Source organism: Oncorhynchus masou, chromosome 4 (assembly GCF_036934945.1).
Source record: "Oncorhynchus masou masou isolate Uvic2021 chromosome 4, UVic_Omas_1.1, whole genome shotgun sequence".
In the NCBI taxonomy this organism is placed as follows: Eukaryota; Metazoa; Chordata; class Actinopteri; order Salmoniformes; family Salmonidae; genus Oncorhynchus; species Oncorhynchus masou.
In genome coordinates, this window is record NC_088215.1 from 9,623,117 (window position 1) to 9,634,736 (window position 11,620).

An 11,620-nucleotide genomic window follows, 5' to 3' on the forward strand; every position below is an offset into this window, starting at 1 on the left:
ACCTTTCCTACACACACATTTCCTACACACACCTTTCCTACACACACCTTTCCTACACACACCTTTCCTACACACACCTTTCCTACACACACTTTTCCTACACACACATTTCCTACACACTTCGCAGTAGTTGGTATTCAGTCTCACCTTATGCAGGTGCTGTTCCCTTGCGCTTGCTGAATACATTTAATTAAACTGCTGAAAACCCTGCTACTTGCTGGCCAATAGATTTGGTTATGGAGTTTCCTTTCAATAGGGTTTCCAGTACATTTATCTAAAGCACCCCTTTAAATGTGGTGTACCTTTAAATTCAAATGTTCTCGACAGACTCATTAGAATAAATGGATAGAACAGTTCAGAATATTAGGGATCAACGAAAGAAAGCCATGTATTCATCTCCTTTTCAGCACCAATTGGTGGAGCTTGTATATTATTTAGGGTTAAGGAAGTATTTATGAATAATCAGTGGTGGAAATAATATCCAGTTGTCATACTTGAGTAAAAGTAAAGATACCTTAATAGAAAATGACTCAGGTAAAAGTCACCCAGTAAAATAATACTTGAGTAAAATTCTAAAAGTATTGGGTTTGAAATATACTTAAGAATTAAAAGTCAATTTAATTAGTCAAATATACTTAAGTATCAAAAGTTCAAGTTAAAGTGTAAATAATTTCAAATTCCTTATATTAAGCAAACCAGATGGCACAATTTTCATGTTTTTTTATTTAAAGATAGCTAGGGACACACTCCAACACTCAGACATCACACATATGAAGAATTTGAGTCCGCCAGGTCAGAGGCAGTAGAGATGAGCAGGGATGTTCTCTTGATAGGTGCGTGAATTGGACCATTTTCCTTTTCTTTCATTCAAAATGTAATGAGTACTTTTGGGTGTCAGGGAAAGTGTATGGAAGTAAAAGTAAAAGTAGTCAAAAATATAAATAGTAAAGTACAGAAGTAATGTATTTTTACTTAAGTACTTTACGCCACTGTGGATCATAAAAAAAAAAACAGGTTTAGAGAGCCTCCACTCAATAAATATATTGGTGAATCAAAAATACAGTGGTTTGATTTATCCTGAAAGTTGCCAAATTCCCTTGTTCAATTCTGAAATATTTGAAAGTGAGAAAAGTGTACAATAGGGATTGAACAGTAGTCCTATAAATCTATCCTAATAATCCTCACTAATCATGTAACTTTGATGACAGCGGTCCATTTGTCGTAAACTGTGCACCAGGCTCCAGATTTAAACTGCTACATATGGTCTGTGTTCCGTAATGATTCAAATAGGCTTACATGTCCCGAATTATTGCCCAATTTGTAATACGGTAGCCTAATATGATCCACTATTGCTAGCTATCCTCAGGAACAACCACACAAACTTGACAGAGGCAAACAAAAGGTAAACTAACGATGTCATGGAAAGATGCTAAATGTACAGTATGTACAGTGACAGTGTCTACAGAGAGTGGCTAATATTAAAACAGATTGGAAAAAAATACATTAAAAAGTCTGGGTTTATAATTCAAACATTCTAAAAGTCATAAAGCAACTCGGTAGATTTGGCACTATAAAGTCATTTGCGGATGGCCACAGAAGCCTGTAGCTTGGGTCTCCAAACTTCACCCTTGCAAGTTACAGTATAAGGCCAGCATTTCATACACTTCACTGTGGAAAAGATGATAGGCTAGGTTGATACACTTCAGGTTGCTGCCATACGACTGGTTTCACATTTGTCTCCAGCTATCACAAGGTAAAATAGATCTAAAACAATTGTCACTTGTATTTACAATCCCCTTATCCAAACGGCTTACTCATTTACCTAGCTTTAATCAAAAGCTCTTATCAATTTTTAAATTACAGTGCATGGAGAATTGTGTTACTTCTATCAGAAAAAATAAAGTAGATGTTGTTTCACTTGGAACCAACAGGTAGCTCGACCTTATTCATCATGTCATCGGGTAAAGGGGGTGGAATTATGAGGGAATTAAGTCAAGACAAGGTTAGAATATGGTGTTTCTGAGGGCCTCCCAAGTTGCGCAGCATCTAAGGCACTGCATCACAATGCTAAAGGTGTCACTACAGACCCGGGTTCGATCCTGGGCTGTATCACAACCGCCCGTGATCGGAAGTCCCATAGGGCGGCGCACAACTGGCCCAGCGTCACCTGGGTTAGGGGAGGGTTTGGCTGGGGGGGAGGCTCATTGCGCTCTAGCGACTCCTTGTGACGGGCTGGGTGCCTGCAGGCTGAGTTCGGTTGTCAGTTGAACAGTGTTTTCTCTGACACATTGGTGCGGGTTAAGCAGGCGGGTGTTAAGAAGTGCGGTTTGGCGGGTCATGTTTCGGAGGACGCATGACTCGATCTTTGACTCCTGAGCTCGTTGGTGAGTTTCAGCGATGAGACAAGATTGAAATGGGGGAGAAAAGAAATACAAAAATAATACAAAAATAAAAATAATATGGGGTCTCCACTACACCTTCATTTTTTTTATGTCTACCTAAACAAATAGCAAGTGAATAGCATGCTATTCTCATGCCTAAGTTCAAGGTCAGGATACGTGTAGAGAGAAAAGTGCATAAAGAGGGAATTAAATTCTCTTCTACACGCTTAAATCGGGTCGGAATTTCCCCCTTGTAGCTTTGCGTTTCCAACAGGCCTACCTAGGAACACTTGATACATGTATTAAATAGGCCTACTGGCTATCTCTATTATCATCAGAAATGCTATTATTGAGTTGTATGTGTTAGATAGGAGCAGATTGAAGATGATTAAAATATTATTTAAATGATCTTATTTTATTGATTACAGTAGTATGTTGTCGCAGTCGATATGAATTTAAACAATACTTTGTAATAATTTAAGTACTGCTGTACTATTGCCTGGTTTTAAGACTTGCTTGTAATTTTAATAGAGAAATGTTCTTTATGGAAATAAAAAGAGACATATCATTAAGTAGTATGTTGTTTATTTATTCAGTACTTCATCATAATGTATTATAAGATGCACTGCTAGAACCAGCTTGCGCGCGCGTGTGTGTGTGTGTGTGTGTGTGTGTGTGTGTGTGTGTGTGTGTGTGTGTGTGTGTGTGTGTGTGTGTGTGTGTGTGTGTGTGTGTGTGTGTGTGTGTGTGTGTGTGTGTGTGTGTGTGTGTGTGTTTGTGTGTGTGTGTGAGGGAGAGTTAAACAGATCAGAGAGTATTTTCATGGCTACTTTTTGGAAAACAGTTCCACAATGCTGCGCTGTTGAACACATCCTGGGAGTAAGAGGAGACATGGAGATGTCTTAAAGAGAAAAGGGGAGTCAGGAGAAGCAATGGATGCAGAGTTTTCTGTGTTTGAGATGACAAGGGAGTTGGAGAGCTGTGGAGAAGATAAAGTGTGTTATACGATGTTTAAGCATGCACTGGACAGTGTGTTGGAAACAGTGTTAGGGTGGTATAATAAGGTGTGGAAGACTGGGGTGATACCTGCTGGGTGGAAACGTGCAGTGATATTGCTGTTTGTAAAACCAGGTAAAGATCCCACTAGGGCGGGCAGTTATAGGCCTACCACACTGACAAACAACATGTGTAAATTGATAGAAAAGATGGTAGTGAGTAGAAGAATGTATTTCTTGGGATTTATGGGTTTGATGAGCTTAGCACAGAGTAGGTTCAGGACAGTGGAGGCTGGTGGGAGGAGATATAGGAGGACAGGTTCATTGTAATGAATGGAATTGGATAAATGTCAAACATGGTTACCATATGTTTGATACCGTTCCATTAATTCCATATCAGCCATGAGCCTGTCCTCCTATAGCTCCTCCCACCAGCCTCTTCTCGTTCAGTAGAGGGAGGTCTGCCATGGATGCCCTGGTGACAGTTAGTACAGATATAACCAAGGCCCTGACAATAAAAGAGGTGATGAGGGTTGTGTATTTTGACATTGAAAAAGCTTACAATATCATGTGGAGGGAAGTTGTTGAAGTTGTTGAAGTCCCTCATGTGGAGGGAAGTTGTTGATCACTTTGAGTGCATTGGGAATTGGGGGACGTCTGTAAAACTGGATCATGGATTTCCTGTTTGATCGAGTCATACGGGTGAGGGTGGAGTTAGAATTGTCAATGCGGTTTGAAGTGGACCATGGTACTCCTCAGGGAAGTGTGGTTAGTCCGATGTTGTTCACCCTGATGATAGATGACAGATTTAAGGAGGTGGGACAGGGAGAAGAAAGACGGAAGGAAGGAAGACGGACAGGTCGGATAGGGGAGACTTGGTGCTGTTAATGAGACTGGAAAGGATGGGAGTGGTGGGAAGCTTTTGTTGGGTTCCTGCCCATGTGGGTGTGGAGGGTAAAGAGAAGGCCAATGTGGTGACTAAGAGTGCTGTGAGGAGAGAGGGGGTAGATATTCAGGTCCCACTGGGCCGCTGGGAAGTCAAGTCCTTGATCCGGGCAAAAGGGCTCCATTTTGGCAAAGGGAATGGGATTCTAGTAGTAAGGGGAGGCCATTTTATTGCGTGTATCGGTCAGTAAAGGAAGAGGTGGGGAGTATGGGATGTAGGACAGAGTAAGTTGTGTGGAGTAGACTACGATTTGGGCACACAGGTTTGAATGCCATGTTGTGGATAATAGGGAGACATGAAACAGGTCTGTGTGATAAGTGTTTAGTAGAGGAAACGGTGGAGCCTGTGTTGATATTTTGAGAATTGTATGATGTAGATAGGGAGAGATTGTGTGAAAGGGTCAGAGAGGTTGGACAGGGTTGGGGTTGGTGGTGTAGTGGGGAAGGAAGGGGGAGGGAAGTGATGTCTAGGGGTCTATTTCACTTTCTTAGAGGAACAGGACGAACGAAGGGAATTTAATATACTGTAGTTAGGCCGTGATTGGCCTTACACTTCAGTACAGTAGGTGGCGGTGTATGCTCCTTGAAAGTTGGATGCGATCCGCCAACCCAATCCCCAAGAAGAAGATGAAGCGGAAGAAGAAGAAGAATAACGCACTCTTGAACAACCGGAAAAAAATTATCAGAAAGGCCGGAAGTACTATGAAAAACACATCACGGTAGCCTAGCATGCAATTGTCGATGTTATTTAGATAATAACAGACATTTGTTTTGTCAAGTACAATAACCACATAGGTAGAGGATACGTTTATTCACATTTTATTTCTCAATCGGACCGAGTGGACGATCTAAGTCAAGATGGGAGGAGGTGACCTCGTAAGTATGAGCAAATTATTAGCGTACAAAGCTAATGTTAGCGCTTAACTAGCTAACTAACTTAGCTAGCTACGGATGTTTGTTTTGTTTATTTCTAGCAAGCTAACTAACTAATCACAAAAACACTTGATTCTCCTACTGCCAACTTCTGAACTAGTGTTTAGTGAAGCGAAACGCCATCACTGCCACGTCAACTAAGTTGACCCCCTAACTAAATAAAGTTTTGAAGGTGTGCTTATTTGATATTTTTCCAGTTATGTTGTTACACAACTACTTAGCTAGTTAACGTTACTCAGACGTAGTAATTCCTGACCTTCCCAGAAGAACAATTGGAATTCAGAAATGGTTGTATTGATCAATTGTAGCTATCTTCCCAGTTTTGTTTAATTATATCGAATATCACTTTCCCTCATCTCTGTCAGAACTTGAAGAAGAGCTGGCATCCCCAGACTATGAAAAACATAGAGCGGGTGTGGAAGGCTGAACAGAAGCATGAGGCTGAGGCGAAGAAGATCGAGGAGCTTCAGAAGGAGCTGAGAGAGGAACGAGCTCGAGAAGATATCACCAGATTCGCTCAGCAGACTGGGGCTCTAAAGTAATGCTCACCTCACCGACCCTTGTGATGAGGAGGAAGTAATAGGTCTCACCTTGATAGAGAAACCACTGTCCTGTCTAGGTTTAAAAATCAAAACGAGAGCAATTTAAGTGTGCCCTCTCACCACAGACAAATGGACAGAGAGACTCCCCTTGGATGCAGTCACTAACACTCAACTGCTTTTTTGTTGTTGTTGTTGTTTTACAGGAAAAAAGATGACCGGTTGGACTGGATGTACCAGGGGCCAGGTGGTCAGGTGTCCCGTGATGAGTACCTGCTGGGCCGCCCCATCGACAAGCAGATTACCCAGCAGTTTGAGGAGCCGGAGAATGGTCCATCCGAACAAACCGGCCTCCTGCCTGGCTCAATCTTCAACCCCTCCACCCCTGCATCCAACCTCGACATGGCCGCCAAGATCAGAGAGGACCCTCTGTTTGATATCAAGTCAGTCACTCTGGTCTCTTTCTTTACCATTTAGTGTGTCCATCTAGCAACTGTTATACCATACACTGATGTTATGCTGTTAGCCAAGAGCTGATTATAATGACACGTGTCTTATTTTTCAAGGAAACGAGAGGAGGAGAAGAGGAGGGAGGTCTTGACAAACCCAGTGAAAATGAAGAAGATCAAAGAAATGGTCAATTGAATGGCTCCAATAAAACTGCAATGAAATCAGTTTCAGCCTGCTGTAGTAATAGCTGGGTTCTAAAGTAGCAACCGTTTTTCACTTTTTCTTTCAGCTGCGTCAGAATCTTGAAAAGAAAGACAAGAAAAAGAAGAGGAAGAAGGACAAGAAGGAGAAAAGGGAAGAGAAGGAGAGGAGAAAGGAGAAGAAGCATAAGAGAAGGAGCTTGAGCTCCAGCTCTGAGGATGAAGACAAAAAACACAGGTGCACCTAACTTCAATAGAGGTTTCTCGGGAGCAGTGAACAGATGCCAATATGATCAGATGTTCAGTTGAACTGTTTTGATCTTATAAGCATTTTGTGATAGTTTACAAATCTAGCTCGCAGCTTCTATTGTTGACTGCAATGGGGTAGATTGTGTGTTTAATCCTATCAGTCCTGAGACCCCAGCAAAATTCGGCTTTTAATTAGGATTTATCTGATTTTCATTTATCTGCATGTCTAGCCCTTATATTTAGCCTCTCAGTGAAGTGGATAGTCAGTGACAACTATGTGAGCTTATTACATTATTATAGACACTGTCCTGGGATTTCCTATGATATTCTATGTAGAAGAACCTCTGACCTTCTAATGACTCCTTTTGTAGCTTGTGAGCTTCCGAACAAAACTTGTTACATGTGCGTGTTCATGAGCCTTTCATAGATGGGTAGCTGAAACCATTCGGACTCTACAGACATTCACCCTTGTCTCACAAACACCGCTCTAGCTCAGCCGCTGTTAATAATCACACAGACTAATGGTTAGCACCTACGGATGCAGAAGAAATAGATTCATCCAATGGTACAACCCATAAGTATGTAGCTCAAACACGCAATGTTTAAAAGGGTTAGAAGTACAAACTCATTGGGTTAACTGAGTGATGCATCTTTACTTAGGCACCATTCTAAAGAGGAATCCAAAGAAACAACCCACTCACATTCCCACCACCGCAATGTCCCAGCTGGCTATGGACTACAGGTCAGTACGGCTCAATCTTTATATATTGACAGTGACACCATGAACGTTGTTATCTTAGTCCAATCAATTCAAAGTGATTTAAATCCTCCTGAGAGATGTGAACCGCTCATCGCCTAATTTCTCTCCTCAGTTTCCAGCTGGGAGGCATCAGTCCTCAAAGCCCCCCAACCACTCGAGGCACCGTTCTCAGGAGAGGAGCTGCTCTCGATCGCCTCAAAGGACAAACGGGAACGGCCATCATTCCTCTCACAGGACAGACAACCATTCCTCTAACAGGACAGACAACCATTCCTCTAACAGGACAGACAACCATTCCTCTAACAGGACAGACAACCACTCCTCTCACAAATCAGAGAACCACTCATCCCATAGGACAGACCAGTTCAAAGTTCCACAGTTCCAGCGTCCCAAAGCCCCCAGCCCACAGAAAGATCGCTACCAAAGGCGTCAGAGCAGTACCACCAAGTAAGAGTCCACAGCACCTGTTTTATACAATTATCACACTTGGGTTCAATCACCGGTGAACTAATGGTAATCGAACAACCCCATCCTAAAGTGTTTTCTTATCCCCATATTTATCTGTGTGATATTCTTAGATGTCTCTCTGCTGAAGAGCTGGAGAAGAAGAGGAGAGAGATGATGGACTTTGCCAAACAGAGAGACGAAGAGCGTGAAATCAACATTAGAAGTTACAAACGACAGGATGAGAAGGAGCGGGAGAAAGAGAAAGGCGGCAAGCATGACCGCAACGCTGGCTTTATCCAGTGAGTATCTCACTGACTGACGTGCACACATTAGTGCACGTATGGCATACTTACCATGGCTGTTGTCTGGTCCTTTACAACTCTTGCTTCCTTCCCTGCAGTAACATGAAGCTGGAGAGTGCGTCCACCTCATCCTTGGAGGACCGAGTCAAGAGAAACATCCACTCCATACAGAGGACCCCCGCATCCCTGGAGAAGAATTTCATGAGGAGATGAGAACTAGAAGAAGCAGGAATGGGTTGATGGAGGAGAAAGTAAAAAATATGCACCAGCTACCACACTGAAATATCTGCACTGGTTTGCCAGGACTGCCAACTCATTTATATTTGAATAAACAAAACAGACACTGCAGAGGCACCATGCATTTGCACTCAGGCCCTGTGGAACTGCCCCTTAGTCATTGCCCTGACTAAAGCAATGCAAAGGATCTGACTTCCTCTGTAATGGCAAAACTCACCTGTGCCATTCACCAGCAACATACTCACCTTTATAGAATGAGCAACCTTGGATTTGTTTTAAGTGGAGATTGTATATTGTGTTCTCTATAATGGTTAGAATTATTCAAACTTTTATCACACACACACACACACACAACCCTTTTGTAAATGATGTTCCTTGGATATCTTTAGTGTATTGCTGTAAAAGGAGAAGAATTGTGGATCTTAATAAAAAATAGTTCCTAAAGCTCTGAGTTGGGGACTAACAAACTAAATACTGTCTTTGAGTTGACATGTGTTGTTGTATGTGATGCTGATTACTGCTTTGATACACCTTCAGAGAACTATGATATTTGAAAATGTCCTATGAAGACGAAATACAGAAATTCAAATTCAGGCACACTGTCACCAGCATCATCATAAAGTAGACATATATTTTTGAATGACTAGCATGGAATCCTTTTGGTTTTATATGATGATAATAATGCTGGATTTAAGTGTTGCCCATCTCCAGTGGTTTGGTGTTTCAGTCTCAGGCTCATAGCTTACTGTACTATAACTTGTCTTTATTTCCATTATTGTTTCGCTTTCGCACGCTTCAGACAAACTAGGAACATTTGCACACTCCCCTAACACAACCGTCAATGAAATCAACCGTGGCCACCCATAACTTTTTTACGGACCCAATCATCCTGTAGTACCGAATGACGTATCAAACAGCAAGGTTAACTGATTTCCGGCTGTTCCAAATCGTGTAGTCACTGTGGGATTGTTATCCGCAGTCATTAAAAATAGTGAACATTTACAAGATATTTCAAGGGCTAAGGAAGATACCTCAACGTATTCACAATGGTAAGATTGTCAATAAATAATGTATGCATGTAGCTAGTACTTGTGGTCCGTAGATTGGTTTGTAAAACTAGCTCAGCTAACGTTAGCAACCGGCTGCCTAATCAGTTTGGTGGCTAGCATTTAGCTTGCTAACGTTAGCTAGCCATGCCAAAAGTCACCAGAAATGATAACTAACTTGTTCAACGAAAATATAACTAGCGTTTGGCATTTTCCAAACGTAACTATATTAACTTGCAACCTAGTTTGCTATAAACTGGGTTATTCTCGCTAACGCTAGTCTGAACGAGCTGACAAGCTAATGTTAGTACTAGCTATCTGAAGAGGGATAACACAACCTCATGCAACTTGGGAGTCTGTTGATGGAAGTTTATAATCTTGACGTTCCTAGCTAATAGTTATGTCAATGTTTCTACTGATTCACCAATGTTTCAAGTAATGGTCACCCGTCAAAGTTATTAACTCAATAGTTAGTGATGGAAGCCATGTTTGTGTTTTGAAATTGTCCCCGTCACGATTGCTACTTAACTTCTATCCCTCGTCTCCTTCCTTGTCTTCCATCCCCAGTCTATTATGTCCTATAATGGTGGCGCCGTCATGGCGATGAAGGGTAAGCAATGTGTAGCCATTGCAGCAGATCGGAGATTCGGTGTACAGGCTCAGATGGTGACCACCGACTTCCAGAAGATCTTTCCCATGGGAGACAGACTCTACATTGGCCTGGCTGGTCTGGCTACTGACGTGCAGACAGTGTAAGTGTGCCTTGGTCCATCCGTGCACCTCGTGTCTCCCAAGTTCTGGAGTATTTGGATGGTCAGTGCAACAGATCGACTTTGCAGGTGATATTAAATATCCACTCTATTTCTCAAACAGTTCCCAGAGGCTCAAGTTCAGATTGAACCTCTATGAGCTGAAGGAGGGGCGTCAGATCAAACCTAAGACATTCATGAGCATGGTCTCCAACCTGCTCTATGAGAGGAGGTGAGTTCACTGATGTGAAGAAACACAGTATTTCATATACAAGTCTACACTTCCGCCTTGGTGGCAAGTCTGTGACTGATCAAACGTGAATCCGTTGTCTCAGATTTGGGCCATACTACATTGAGCCTGTGATCGCTGGTCTGGACCCCAAGACCTTTGAGCCATTCATCTGCTCCCTGGACCTGATTGGCTGCCCCATGGTGACAGAGGACTTTGTTGTGAGCGGCACTTGCTCAGAGCAGATGTACGGCATGTGTGAATCTCTCTGGGAGCCAGACATGGTAGGTTATTGTGTCCTGTATTGTAAGATAATACATTGAGTGTGATAGTTGACTATGTCTCTGACTGTCTTTATTTACAATGGTTATTTTTGACACCTGCAGGAACCAGAGGACCTGTTTGAGACCATCTCCCAAGCCATGCTGAATGCAGTGGACAGGGATGCCGTTTCAGGCATGGGTGTCGTCGTGCAAGTCATGTAAGCAGTTATACTTTTCCTTTCCCACTGCCTACATTTTAGATTAAATAGTTGCTAAATTTGTAATTAATCTGAGGATTCATACAAATGACATGACATTTAGATGGTGATCTTTAGTAACGCTCTGGTCAATGTTGTAGTGACAGTACCTTGATTTGACTTATTTTGACAGTGAGAAGGACAAGATCACCACACGTACCCTGAAGGCCCGAATGGATTAAAGCTCCTCTCCCTCTACTGCTTCAACCCCTCATCTCTACCAATTTCCACTATTTTGTATGAAAATGATAAACACTGCGTGTACTGTTTTTCTTAAGATACTGTTCAATAAAATTAATGACTAGTGTTAGAATGACTCTGGTTTGCCTGGTATGTTATTTCAGAGCATGTAATGAAAGATGAGGGCTTAACATTATCAGATTATGATAACTGTGGATTAATAAAACTGGGAAATCTGCAGCCTAAATCAGTAATCTCATGAGAAGAATAGTTTCCAGGGACTAATTTGAATGAATTGAGCAGCTAAACAGCTATTGTCTAACACTTGTCTCATGTGGAAATTTTGCTGCGCTCTCGATACAGAATAGGTTATTATAATAACTTAATTTAAAACCACCTCTACAAGGCACAAAGGAATGATCTTTGTTAGTCAAAGTTGAGAAAATGAATTAGATTCA

The 11,620-nt window shown here is 41.9% G+C and overlaps 2 protein-coding genes across 2 annotated transcripts; both read left to right on the top strand.

The window, feature by feature from the left end:
• The first annotated feature begins 4,987 nt into the window (after positions 1-4,987).
• On the top strand, positions 4,988-8,910 carry LOC135523191 (pre-mRNA-splicing factor CWC25 homolog). Its single transcript, XM_064949915.1, has 9 exons — positions 4,988-5,197; positions 5,620-5,792; positions 6,000-6,236; positions 6,360-6,429; positions 6,533-6,681; positions 7,353-7,434; positions 7,565-7,899; positions 8,031-8,198; positions 8,300-8,910. Exons 1-9 carry the CDS (start codon positions 5,180-5,182, stop codon positions 8,412-8,414), a joined length of 1,347 nt encoding a protein of 448 aa, XP_064805987.1. The 5' UTR covers positions 4,988-5,179; the 3' UTR covers positions 8,415-8,910.
• A 432-nt stretch (positions 8,911-9,342) lies between these two features.
• LOC135523221 (proteasome subunit beta type-3) lies at positions 9,343-11,298 on the top strand. Its single transcript, XM_064949936.1, has 6 exons — positions 9,343-9,487; positions 10,052-10,236; positions 10,358-10,465; positions 10,569-10,746; positions 10,849-10,943; positions 11,116-11,298. Exons 1-6 carry the CDS (start codon positions 9,485-9,487, stop codon positions 11,162-11,164), a joined length of 618 nt encoding a protein of 205 aa, XP_064806008.1. The 5' UTR covers positions 9,343-9,484; the 3' UTR covers positions 11,165-11,298.
• Positions 11,299-11,620: the final 322 nt, after the last annotated feature.

Coding starts and splice junctions, on each gene's coding strand:
- LOC135523221 (XM_064949936.1), top strand. Junction 10,237..10,357: donor GCTACTGACGTGCAGACAGT/GTAAGTGTGCCT, acceptor TTTCTCAAACAG/TTCCCAGAGGCTCAAGTTCA. Junction 10,466..10,568: donor AACCTGCTCTATGAGAGGAG/GTGAGTTCACTG, acceptor CCGTTGTCTCAG/ATTTGGGCCATACTACATTG.
- LOC135523191 (XM_064949915.1), top strand. Junction 5,793..5,999: donor CAGCAGACTGGGGCTCTAAA/GTAATGCTCACC, acceptor GTTGTTTTACAG/GAAAAAAGATGACCGGTTGG. Junction 7,900..8,030: donor CGTCAGAGCAGTACCACCAA/GTAAGAGTCCAC, acceptor TGATATTCTTAG/ATGTCTCTCTGCTGAAGAGC.